The sequence below is a fragment of the Myodes glareolus genome, chromosome 8 (genome assembly GCF_982192425.1).
Source record: "Myodes glareolus chromosome 8, mMyoGla1.1, whole genome shotgun sequence".
In the NCBI taxonomy this organism is placed as follows: domain Eukaryota; kingdom Metazoa; phylum Chordata; class Mammalia; order Rodentia; family Cricetidae; genus Myodes; species Myodes glareolus.
Window position 1 is genome coordinate 76,825,461 of NC_142033.1, and position 13,298 is coordinate 76,838,758.

Consider the following 13,298-nt stretch of genomic DNA (forward strand, 5'->3'; position numbering starts at 1 on the left):
GGACATGCTCAGAAGGGACCATCTTGAAAACTTGACGGTCTTTGAATGAAGACTCCACATTCATTTTGCTCCAGGCCAGCACGGGACAAAGTTGCTGCTGAGAGAATTTCCTTGCCTGTTTCCCCTCTGCTTCTGCCCCTACCTGCTGCAGTTCCTTCTGTATGAATTAGGACAGTACTGCAGGGGCTTTGTCAAAATTACCTCAGGGCCTGGAGAGCCAAGCCTCTTGGGAGATATTGGCCTTACATTTGGTGGTAGGACCCGGGTCACACATTAGGGCTGAAAGTGGGTAATAATGCAGTTGAATGTGAGATACGGCTCCATGAATAACTCGTGCACTTTAAAAAAAAAAAAGATTTATTAAGTATACAGTATTCTGCCTACATGAATCTTATAGGCCAGTAGAGGGCACCAAATCTCATTACATTTGGTTGAGAGACACCATGTGGTTGATGGGAATTGAACTCAGGACCCCTGGAAGAGCAGTCAGGGCTCTTAACCTCTGAGCCACCTCTCTAGCCCCCCCCCCCTTTATTTTCTTAAGACAGTCTCATATCTAAGCTGCTATAGGCAAGGACCACCTTAAGCCCCTGATCCTCCTGCCTCCACAGACTAGCAGGTGTGTATGATATGCTTCCTTTATGAGCAGCTGCGATAGAACCCAGGGCTTTGTACAGAATGTGTTCTACCAACTGAGCCACACTCCAGTTCCAACCTGTGTATTCTTCAATTTTTACTTATTTGTTTGTTTATTTATGTTTTCATTTAGGTTTAAGACATTAACCCATTAAGACAGGGTTTTTCTACACAGCCCTGGCTGTCCTGGAACTCACTAGGTAGAGCAAGCTAGCCTCTGCCTCCCTCCCTAGTGCTGCGATTAAAGGTGTGTGCCACCACGCCCATCAAATAATTTTTAAAGAGCAACATAAGGAACGGCAGGATTCACCCTGGTCCACAGCTTGAGAATATGATCCACTGTAGCAGGGCTGGCTGCTGGCAGGAGCCTGAGACAGTTTCCTCAAAGAGGAAACACACAATCAGCAGATGTGTCTACTAAGAAATTGAACTCAGGGCTGGAGAGATGGCTCAGTGGTTAAGAACACTGGTTGTTCTTCCAGACGACCGGGGTTCAATTCCCAGCACCCACATGGCAGCTCACAACGGTCTGTAATTCCAGTTCCGGGGGACAAAACACCAATGTGCACAAAGTAAAAATAAATAAATTAAAAAAGACTTTAGACATATCATGCAAAGGGCCTCAGTTTAAAAGAAAAAAGAAGAAGAAGAAATTGAACCCAGACTAGGGAAAAAAACTCCTAAAACACAACTGCGCGGGGGCAGGGGCGGGGGCGGGGGGAGAGGAGGCAAGTGCTCTTACCACTGAACCACCTCCCCAGCCCCTCCACCCGCCCTTTGGGGAAGGGTCTCACTGCACTCGGAGTTCAGTTTTGTCTAGACTGGTTTGCCAACCATCTCTACTCCCTCCAGGTCCGGGGCTTAGAGACCCCTTCCTATGGCCTGGCTTTTGTATGGGTCCTGGGGATTCAAACGCAGGTCCTTCTGCTTGCATAAGGGACATTTTTGAGAAAAGCACGTTTATAGGATGGTATATGAATAAAAGCTACACTGGTACAGAAGATTCCAGCTCGGCCGACCAAGATTCTGTCGTTCAAGCGAATGTGCTCTTGGTCTGATTCATCCAAATAAGGCACGGCCAGACCCACATTCCTGAGGCGCTGTATCTAAGGCCTTACAGCTCGAAGCCAGCTCCCACAGACGGCGGGAGAGCAGCACTGACTTTCCCGCAGTCAAGCTTTCTTGTTCCTCTCTTGTTCCTCCTTTCTTGTTTTTGAGGCGGGGGTCTCACATTTAGAGCTCAGGCTGTCAGGAACTCTACCTGGAGGTGGGGTTTCAGGCATGTGCCACCCTGCTTCAAAGCACTTGTATTGAGTGTACACCTTAGGCCTCATGATGAAATGAGAAAGACCCAAACCTTGCTGGGGGAGGGGGGAGAAAATAATTACAGGTAGGATCTGGCCAGGATCCTGTTTAAATAGCTTCCTCTTGGAGAATAGGCAGGATATTTTTGGAAAGTAGGACATTTAAAAAGTATTTCATAATCTTTCAAAAGAGGGGGCTGCTTGTGTCCCTTCCGAAAGTTGAGGAAAACGGAGGCGCTCAAAGGAACCTAGCAGGAAGCGGTTGCCAGTGCAGGATGCCGATGCGGGTCCTGGATCTCCGCCCAGGGATGCCGGTTCGCGTTTCCGCAGCGCAGGCCGCGCCGCAGGACCCCGCCCGACCTTGAAGAACCGCTCGACCTTGAGGTCCGTGTTTACCTCAGTTACTCTCTCTGTGCAATGGGAAGATGCGCGCCTTCACAGGGGAGGGCCAGAGGCCCCGACGCGATCCTAAGGACAGCCAGAAAGCGTGGACACCCTCCCAACTGCCCTCAGACCCTAACCCCCACCGACCGCGCCACAGCCACTCGGTAGAAGCCCGCGGGCGGGAACCTGCCTCCGCGCGCGACGGCGCACGCGCACCTCACTCCCCGCCCCACCTCGAGCCCGCGTGCGCCCATAGGCTGCCCGCGCCGTCACTCCGTCTGGGAAGCAATTGCGATTGATCAAGGTCCAGGCGCGCGACAGGGCGGTGGGCGGGGCCCAGGCCGTGTATAAAAGAAGCGGGGCGGCCAGGCTCGTGCCGCTTTGCAGACGCCGCTGTCCTTTCTCGCCGCTTCCTGCAGCCATGGTCAACCCCACCGTGTTCTTCGACATCGCGGCCGATGGCGAGCCCTTGGGCCGCGTCTCCTTCGAGGTCGGGAGGGCGCTGGCGCTCCGGGGTGGGGTCCTGGGGACGGTGGAGTGGGAGGCGCCCCCGGGCGCGGGCCCACCCTCCTGGGGAGCGAGCACTGGAGGCGGCGGCGCCATTTCCTGACGAGGGGCCATTTTGGGAGGCCGGCGAGGCGCGGGGAGGCTGGGCAGGCGGCGGACAAAGCCGGGCGGGGCGCGGCCGTTGGGGGGAGGGGGCAGCCCCCTCCCCCGCCCGCCTGCCTCGGCCTGCCCGCAGGCGCACGTGGCTGCGCCCTGTGGGGCCCTGCGCGGCCGGGCGCACGTGCTCGGCGCGCCTCTCCCGTCTCGGAGCCGTTGGGCCCCGCCCTGCTGGGCTGCGGTGCCGCCGACCCGCGGGCATCTTCCCAGCCATCTCCCCCCGAGCCCTCTGCCTTTCAGAGGGATCTGCCTTTCAGCAGCAGGGACCCCACTTAGGGTCTCAAAGACGAAGGCTGGATGATCCGGTCCCTGCTCGTTAGTTCCCGGTAAATCGGGTGTGCTCGAGTGTGACCGGAGCGTTTCTCCATTTGGTTTGGAGCAGTAACGTTTGCGTAGAGAGGCCCAGAACATCCCTCTACGTCCCCCACCCCACCAGCGGAAACGGGAAAGGCCGGGCCTTTGCTGGGTGCCCAAGGACCGCCTCCCGTCGCAGTGATGGCGCAGCGGGGGAGGCGCTCTGGAACCCCTCCCGATTGCCCTCTGTGGAACAGGCATGTTAGGGCTGGCCACGCTGCAGTCTCGCATTTGACCGAAGCGGATTGCCAGTGGTTAGTTATCTAATTGGTTTGGGAGGTGTTAAATAGCTGCTTAAAGATCAGATAGTAATTAGTATCCTAGGCGTGTTTCTTTTACAAAATTAAATATTCTCGTTAACCACAGTACCATGCCTTAGGTCATAGTGAAATTGAATGTTGCTTAGTCTCTGTCTTGTTAAACTACTCTAGGACTAGCAGTGGTTAGGTTTTGATTCTCTTAACTCCAAACCTAGATTTCCCCGTTGTCTGCCCACCACAGTGCTCGGCACAATAGTCTTCGGCCAGTGTTTCTCTGTAGTCAGAGCTGATAATTGACAAGGGCTCTTGTGGAAACTTGGCCAAGGCTTCGTGCTGGGCAGCAGGTCAGTATCAGGTTAGCCAGAGCTTAATGGAAGTGAGACAAAACTTGCAGGTCCGTAGGTGAGAATAGAGATGGACCCGCCAAGAAGGGCTTCGAAGAAGTACTTGCAATAAAAGAAGGTGGACTTGCCAAGCTCTGAGAGAGAGAGTTTAAGCGGTTTAAAAGAACCCATATATTTAACCATTTAAGCCATAGGTATATCTCTGTAAGAGAATGTAGATGCTATAACTGATTTACTATCATCTTGGAAAGTTGAAAAAGAATTCGTGGTTTTCGACTATGAAAGGGCTTGTAAATACTGAGGAAAGGTTCAAAACACATAATAGTAGGTAAGGGACCTAGGTACCAAGACCACTTAACCTGATGCTTCAGAGCTCTAGGGTGAAGGTGACATTTCCCTTGCCAGTGACTAACACAGCTTATTTACCCGATTGTGCATTGTGTGACAGCGTTTTCTTTCAGAAATTTTGATTTTAGATTCCAACATGAAGTTAGGGGAGGTGATGTATATTTGAGAAGCCTGAAGTCTGTTCAGAAATAGGTGTGATGTATTAAAAGCTCTTGAGTCACATTTAAGGAGTCTGTCGCTATTTCTAAGTCATGACTGGCTCCAGGTTTCTGGCATGATTTTGGTTCTCATGTTTCTCAACCCAACCCTTAAAACTTAGGAGTGATTCCTACTGGGATTTGAAAATTATTCTCTCCTACTGAGAAAATGAATTTATGATGTACAAATCCCTAAGCTAAGGGCATTAGTCATGAAGATAATCACCTATGTATTAACTAGCTGTCCCTTTTTCCTTACAGCTATTTGCAGACAAAGTTCCAAAGACAGCAGGTAGGTTTGATTTTCTAAATTTAAGTTTCGTGGATAAAACAATTTTAAAGAGAAAGTATATGTGTACATACTGTATTTTGTTTCTAATACCTGTATTTTTTTTTTCTAACAGAAAACTTTCGTGCTCTGAGCACTGGAGAGAAAGGATTTGGATATAAGGGTTCTTCCTTTCACAGGATTATTCCAGGATTCATGTGCCAGGTATGAATTGACTGGGCCCTTAAATTCCTTTTCTTCCTTCTGTGTACTGGGATTCCACATGTTCTCCACACCGACCTTCTAGAATCTATATGTACCTTGTTCTGGTGTGAGCCCTGGAGTGCTTGCTACTGAGGACCTGAGTCCCCAGAGCTCCTGTAAAAGCTGGGTGTGGTGACAAATGCTCTGATGCTGTCAACCAGCCTAGCCAAAACTTTAGGCCCCAGGCCAATGGGGGAACTTGTAATTGTCTGAAACAAAATTTGGATGGCCCTTGGAGAATAGCAGTTGAGATCCTGTGGCTTAATGTGCACACAGAGACAAAAATTAGAAATGTGTTAAGGCTGTACCTTGAGGATTTTTCAGCTACGTTGCTTAAATGACAGATCTTTCTCTGATGTTACAGGGTGGTGACTTCACACGCCATAATGGCACTGGCGGCAGATCCATCTACGGAGAAAAATTTGAGGATGAGAACTTCATCCTGAAGCATACAGGTCCTGGCATCTTGTCCATGGCAAATGCTGGACCAAACACAAACGGTTCCCAGTTTTTTATCTGCACCACCAAGACTGAGTGGTAAGAAACACAATGTATCTATTTGAAAAAGCACAACCCTGCTGAGAGACATTTGTTTCTTCAGTGTTTCCTCTCTTCTCTTAGTGGAAATCAAGCCTGTGAGAGTGCTGATTGTATGTGTGCATGCATTTGTCTTGTAGCAGTCTTTATCTCAGTGTGCCATCTTCTGCTAGTTGCTGATGGTGATCATTCTTCTACAGGCTGGATGGCAAACACGTGGTCTTTGGAAAGGTGAAAGAAGGCATGAACATTGTGGAAGCCATGGAGCGTTTTGGGTCCAGGAATGGCAAGACCAGCAAGAAGATCACCATTTCCGACTGTGGACAACTCTAATTCTTTTGACTTCTTACCCATCAGACCATTCCTTCTGTAGCTCAGGAGAGCACCCCAGCCCCATCTGCTCGCAGTACCCTGTAATCTCTGCTCTCACTGAAGTTCTTTGGGTTCCATATTTTCCTCATTCCCCTTCAAGTCTAGCTGGATTGCAGAGTTAAGTTTATGATTATGAATAAAAACTAAGTAAGAACTGTTATTGTTTGTGTTGAGGTGTTGGTACAGGTCTCTAAGCAGCTGGTTAGGTTACTTTGACTGAAGATAGCAGTACTCCATTTTGTCTTCCCTAACTCAAGAGGTCTTAACTGCTTGTCACTGAATATCTCACTTAGTGTATTTAAACATGTAGATTTGTAGATTTATGGTTTTGTGGGGGCTGCTGTGAGTGTGAGATTGGGATCTGTGAGTCCTAACCTTTACCAACTAAGCCATCTTTGAACCTCCCAGATTTGTTTCTCCCAGAGGTGACAAAAGGATCAAAAGTAGGAGTACAAGCCTGACTAACCTGAGCTAATCTTGCAACCCATGTGACCAATGAAGCCTTTTCTGGTTTCAGGATAACCTGGTGCTCAAACATGCATACATATAGGTAAAACACTCAAGTTCATAAGTTATTCTTGGTTACATGGTGTGCGTGTGTTTTATGGTCTGGAGGCTTCAGACTTTGAGCTGTGAGCCGACTGATATATGTATTGAGAATTGAACTCTAGTCCTGCTGAGCTATCCAGTTCCTAAGTGCTTTCCAGCTTGTGTTCATTTTGTGTAGTTTTTAGGACAACTTTCAGGGTTTGGTTCTTCCACTGTTTCTCAGCACTTGACCTCAGGTCTTCAGGCTTTGTGGCAAGCACTTTTTTTATTTTATGCACTGACTTAACACGAGCCCCAATATTTCATATTTACATTTTTAAAGTTATCTTTGTTTATATGTAATTTATAATTAATTGGAATTGGAGTATGTTAAACACGCCCTTTTTAACAACAGAATCACGTTACTAGAATCAAATGTCATAGGTTTGTCAGCTTGACACTAGTCTAAAAAGAGACCTGGGAAGGGACTTTTCAATAGAGGAATTGCCCCTTCGTCAGATTGGCCTGTGACACATCAGTTGGGCATACTCATGGAGGGCTCAGCACAGTGCATGGTGCCAATCCCTAGGCAGGGGAGCAAACCAGTAAGTGTGCCTCCATGATGGACTACTGTAGAGCATAAGGTGAAATAGGCCCTTTGCTCTTCAAGTTTCTTTTTGTCATGGTGTTCACAGCACAGAAAGCAATCCAAAATTTATAGCTCATAGTTCAGATTCTTAATGAGTTTTTGAGTGTACATGCACCTGTGAATGCAGGTGCCCCAGGAGGCCAGAAGAGGGTGTTGGGTTGAGAGCTGGAGTTGTGAGCTACCTGATGTGTTAGAAACCAACCAGCATTAGATCCTCTGCAAGAATACATTTTTATTTAGGTTATTTTGAGGTAGTATACACTCTTAACCACTGAACTGTCTTTCCAGTTCTTTATTTGCTGAGACAGGGTTTCTCTGTAGCTTTGGAGCCTGTCCTGGAAGTAGCTTGTAGACCTCAAACTCAGAGATCCGCCTGCCTTTGCCTCTCACCTCTGCCTGGCTCAGCTCCATTATTTTAAAAAGGATGCAAACAGACTGAAGGGGTAACTCAGGGTTAAGAGCACACACACACTTTTGTAGAAGACCTGGATTCAAGTCCTAACCACCTACATGGTGGTTTACAACCATCTGTAACTCCAGTTCCAGGGGATCCAGTACCCACTTTGACCTCCACAGGCACGAAGTATATATGGTGCATATACATATATGCAGGAATAGTTTTAGTTTTTAAAGTAGATTTGAAGGCAATGCTAGCCTAGTATGGTGGCACATAACTTTAACCCCAGCACTTGGGAGGCAGAGGCAGACAGCCTGGTCTATGGAACAAGTTTTAAGTCAGCCTGGGCAACAGAAACCCTGTCTAAAACAAACAAAAAAAACACGTTTCTTAACTTTACCTGTAGCAGTCAGGAACGCTTGGCTTCATACATGATACAGTCTAAATAAAACCAAAAGCATGCTGAGGATTGAAACCCAGAGCCTCCAGCCAGCCATGTCAGTCCAGGCCTATTTTTTAGCACTTAAGGAAGTAGAGACAGAAGGGGTCAGAAATTGAAGGCTAGCTTCATTCTGGAGTTTCAGATCAGCCTAAGCTAAATGAGACTTTGTTACGAACAAATCAGAGCCTCACACATCCAAGGTGAATGTCCTACCACTGAACTATGCCTCCAGCGGGAATACCTTTTGTTTCCCACTGAAAGCAACTTTAGGTGGCTGGAGAGATGATGTTCCTGTTGCAGCACTTGCTCTTAGTCTCACGATGATTCTGGTAGGCTCTGTACCAGGCTGGCTTTTAACTCACAGAGATACTCCTGTCTCTTCTGCTTTTGTGTCTTTCCACTTTCTAAGTGACAATGTCTGTTTTGTCCATTCTCCAGTGGATACTCCTGATTCATACACATACAAGCAATACTAGTTAGTTAGTATTACTAGTTAGTAATACTATTAGTAGTACTAGTAATACTACTGAGTGGTAGTGGCACACACCTTTAATCACAGTACTTGGGAGGCAGAGGCCAGCCTGGTCTACAGAGGGAGTTCCAGGACAGTCAGGGCTACACAAAGAAAACCTGTCATGAAAAACCAAATACATACATACATACATACATAGGACATGAAATTGGATGGGGTGTTAAGGAGAATTCATGAAGGAGTTGGAAGGAAGGAAATGGGGAGTAGATTACATACATGTATGAATTTTTTTTTTCCCCCCGAGACAGGTTTCTGTTCTGTTAGAGCCTGTCCTGGAACTAGCTCTTGTAGACCAGGCTAGCCTCGAACTCACAGAGATCTGCCTGTCTCTGCCTCTTGAGTGCTGGGATTAAAGGCGTGTGCCACCACCGCCTGACCCAAAATTCTTAAAATATATAAAAAAATACCTTAAGGGGGCTGGAGAGATGGCTCAGTGGTTAAGAGCATTGCCTGCTCTTCCAAAAGTCTTGAGTTCAATTCCCAGCAACCATATGGTGGCTCACAACCATCTGTAATGAGATCTGGTGCCCTCTCTGGCCTGCAGGCACGTGTAGGCAGATATTGAATGCATAATAAATGAATAAATATTTTAAAAAAATACCTTAAGAAAAAAAGTTCAGGCTTTGTCTAATAGCCCTAATTCTGGATTGCCTAATCATTTTGTTTGTATTCTTTACTTGTTCTACCAGTTTATTTTCTGGAAAGTAAATGGAAGTTAGGCCTAGAAGTTTAATTGAATTCAAGTTCATTATTCATTTTTTTAAATTATTTATTTTTTGTTTTCAAGACAGGGTTTCTCTATGTAGTCTTAGCTGTCCTGGAGCTTGCTGGCCTAAACAGAGAGCCTCTTGCCTCTTCTTCCTGAGTGCTGGGATTAAATGTGTGCCACTAATGTCTGGCTTGCATTTATTTATTTTTTGAGACACTCTCACTGTGTAACTCAGTCGGATCCTCCAGTGCTGGGCTATGGGCACAGGCCACTGTGCTCAATCAACTTCAAGCTCATCATTAGGAAACTTTCAGAGGTGCTGCTCTGTGCAGCGCAAAACCAAAGCTGACTCAGCACTAAGGCCAAATTCAATGTCGGGTTCAAGTGGTGTCTGGCCTATCACTCACTGGAAACCGTGTGTGAGAGCAAGAGAAGGAGAGATAGGGAGCTGTGGGGGGTGGGGCAGGCTCTCATCTAGCTCAGCCTGGCTTGGAACTAACTATGTAATACAGGCTGGCCTCAAGTGTGTAGCAATCCTGACTCAGACATTCTCCAAATGCTGGGATTAACAGTGTCTGGTCTGGAAAGGTGCCATTTATTTTTTTTCTGTGCAGCAAGAAGTCTGAGGGGTTAACACCCTCTCCTTTGACTTTTCACCTGATGGTTTTATTTTGACATCAGTTAAAGATATTGGCCTTGGCCCTTGCTGGACACTGCAGCAAGAGAGGGGCGCCCACCCTCATGGGAGAGCTGTCTCCATTCCGCACTTGGGAGAGATGGCCCCACTCTTCACCATGGGTGAGGGAGAACGGACCCCAGTGGCTTAGGGGAACTGGCTCTGCCTATCGCTTGAGGTGGGTGGTCTCAGTGGCCCAACTCAACTGACCAACTCAACTACCACTCAGGCCCACAGCCAGGTCTGGGGTTGGCCCACCCTAACATCTACCCCATCTAGGAGCTGCTAGAGCTTGTGAAGTGACTAGTCCTGTGGACCAATGCCTGTAGGATTTCCATGTCTCAGGGCGGCTGAGGGATATCCAAGAGGAGGTTCGGTGCAAATCCAGCAATGATGGTGGACCAGAAACCAGAGGCCTTGAGCCAGACCAATGACTCATTGTTATGAACATTTACAAGTAAAGTTGATTGGACAAAAGGGTATAGGCAGTCACACAAAGAGAGACTGCACAACAAGGACATTAAGAAACATCTCTGGGACTGGAGAGATGGCTCAGCAGTTAAGAGCACTGGCTGCTCTTCCAAAGGTCCTGAGTTCAATTCCCAGCAACCACATGGTGGCTCACAACCATCTGTAATGAGATCTGGTGCCTTCTTCTGGCCTGCAGGCATACATGCAGACAGAATACTGAGAATACTGTACACATAATAAATAAATAAATCTTAAAAAAAAAGAAAGAAAAAAACATCTCCATTGCTAGGTGGATCTCTGTAAGTTCAAGGGCAGCCTGGTCTACAGAGTGAGTTCCAGGACAACCTTTAAAGCTACAGAGAAACCCTGTCTCAGAAAAAAAAAAAGAAAGAAAAAAGAAAAAAAAGAAACATCTCCATCTACAGAAGAAAGTAAACTACAGAATACAACAATGGCACGTGAGATACTTGGGCCATGTTACAAGAATGAATGAATGAATGACAACAGATATTCGAACATAGCACTGCTTGGAGGAGGAGTGCACGGGATAAGGTGAAGAGGAAGGCCCAAAGAACGCTAGGTAGACAGCATAAAGGAAGGCTGTGGAACCTTGGATATGACAGTAACACAGGCATCTAGGACTGCCCAGGATAGGAACAACTAGGGAACCGCCATAAACGGGCTGCCCATGCGTGCTTAAGCATTGCCAGGGCATGATGAGGATATATGACACACCGGGGCTCCCCTGGCCAGCAGGACTAATAAAGAGGTGTTGGAGAGCCAAGAAAAATGGAGGAGGAAGAGATTTTTGTTGTTTTTGTTCTTTTTCATTCAGATTTTTTGTTTTGTCTTTTGGAGGCAGGGTTTTTCTGTGTAGCTTTTGAGTCTGTCCTGGAACTTTCTCTATCTACAGACCAGGCTGGCCTAGAAGTCACAGAGATCCACCTATCTTTGCCTTCTGTGCTGGAATTTAAGGTGTGCACCACAACTGCCCAGCCTTTTTTTCTTTTTCTTTTTTAATATTTATTTATTTATTTATTTTTAAAGATTTATTTATTTAATATGTATACAGTATTATTCTGCATGTATGCCTGCAGGCCAGAAGAGGGCACCAGATCTCATTACAGATGGTTGTGAGCCACCATGTGGTTGCTGGGAATTGAACTCAGGACCTTTGGAAGAGCAGGCAATGCTCTTAACCACTGAGCCATCTCTCCAGCCCCCCTTTTTTTCTTTTTTTTTTAAGATTTATTTATTTCAGATCTCATTATAGGTGGTTGTGAGCCACCATGTGGTTGCTGGGAATTGAACTTGGGACCTTGGGAAGAGTAGCCAATGCTTTTTAAATATTTGTATGTATGTGTGTGTGTGTGTTGATGTGTATGTAAATATTTGTTGTTTTCCCAGGCAAGATTTTTCTGTGTAACAGTGCTAGCTGTCCTGGAACTAGTGCTATAGACCAGGCTGGCTTCAAACTCAGAGATCTGCCTGCTTCTACCTTCCTAGTGCTGAGACTAAAGGCATGTGTATCACCAATGCCTGGCTTATTTATTTTTATTTTATATAATATCCTATTATGTATCCTTGCACACCAGATCTCATTACAGATGATTGTGAGCCACCATGTGGTTGCTGGGAATTGAACTCAGGACCTCTGGAAGAGTAGACAGTGCTCTTCATCACTGAGCCATCTCTCCAGTCCCAACTTGTCTAGACCTCCTATTTATTTATTCATTCATTCATTCATTTATTTATATGTTTAGTATTTTATGTGCATCAGTGTTTTGCCATGTGTGTTGGGTCACGTGGAACCGAAGTTACAGACATGAGCTGTCATGCGGGTGCTGGGAGTTTTCAAACCCAAGCCCTCTGGAAGAGCAGTCAGAGCTTTTAACTCCTGAGCCATCTCTTCTGTCTAGATCTTGATTCAAACAGTTAAAAACAAAACCCAGGCCAGCGGTGGTGGCTCATGCCTTTAATCCCAGCACTTGGGAGGCAGAGACAGGTGGATCAGGTGGATCTCTGTGAGTTCAAGGCTGGCCTGGTCTACAGAGCAAGGTCCAGGAGAGCCAGAGCTGTTACACAGAGAAACCCTGTCTCCAAAAAAAAAAAAAAAAAAAAAAAAAAAAAAAAAAAAAAAAAACCCCAGGAAAACCTGAATGCTGACTGGTACTTCATAGTAAAACTATTAGCTGTCTTCAAGGTGTCCCGTCTCTAAGTGGAATATTTAGTGGAAACCGAGTCTCTACAATACATAGATGTGAAGACTGTAACCAGACTCAAAGCAACCCATTGGCAGTGGCAGGTGGGGACATGGTTAAACTGACCACAAGACTAAAGTTGGAGGACAGGGATACATGGCTCTATCACACCAGCATTATCATCTTTATTTCTGTGTATTTGTCAGAATTTCCATGATAAAATTATTTCTTCAAAATAATCGTTTTGATACTGTTAACTGTTATATCAACTAGTTTCTTACAAAGAGTTCCATGGAAGAAAAGTAACATTTTGGCTGTAATACTACATTGACTAGTGAATTAAGTTAAACTGTATACGTTATTACTTAGACATCGTCTTTAGAGACTGTAAGTTACTGCAGGTTTGTGGGATCTATGAGACCACAGAAAGTCAGACTTCCCAGACAAAAGCAGAAAACCGATAAAGCAGCAGCACTTAGGTCATGGTGTGAACTCTGGAGCAGGAAGGTCGAGGTTCGGCTCCTAACTCCACTGCCCTACGTACGAGCTTAATCACCTTCGCAGTAGGTCATTTCGTTCCTGTGGACATTAGGCATCACACCCAGAGAGTGGGGCAATAAAGTTCCTTGGCCAGTGAAGCAGGTAGCATAGGCACCACATATGGTAAGCGTGCAGGCAAGGATTCAACTCATTCCATTACCAGTTTTGACCCTGAATACACAATTCCCCCTTTGTCCTCCACCTTTGCAATGAAGATTTATC

General features: G+C 46.4%; 1 protein-coding gene across 1 annotated transcript; it reads left to right on the forward strand.

The window, feature by feature from the left end:
• The first annotated feature begins 2,659 nt into the window (after positions 1–2,659).
• On the forward strand, positions 2,660–6,085 carry Ppia (peptidylprolyl isomerase A). The gene is made up of 5 exons (XM_085692184.2): positions 2,660–2,814; positions 4,752–4,782; positions 4,895–4,983; positions 5,387–5,559; positions 5,760–6,085. Exons 1-5 carry the CDS (start codon positions 2,746–2,748, stop codon positions 5,890–5,892), a joined length of 495 nt encoding a protein of 164 aa, XP_085548310.1. The 5' UTR covers positions 2,660–2,745; the 3' UTR covers positions 5,893–6,085.
• The last annotated feature ends 7,213 nt before the right edge of the window (positions 6,086–13,298 follow it).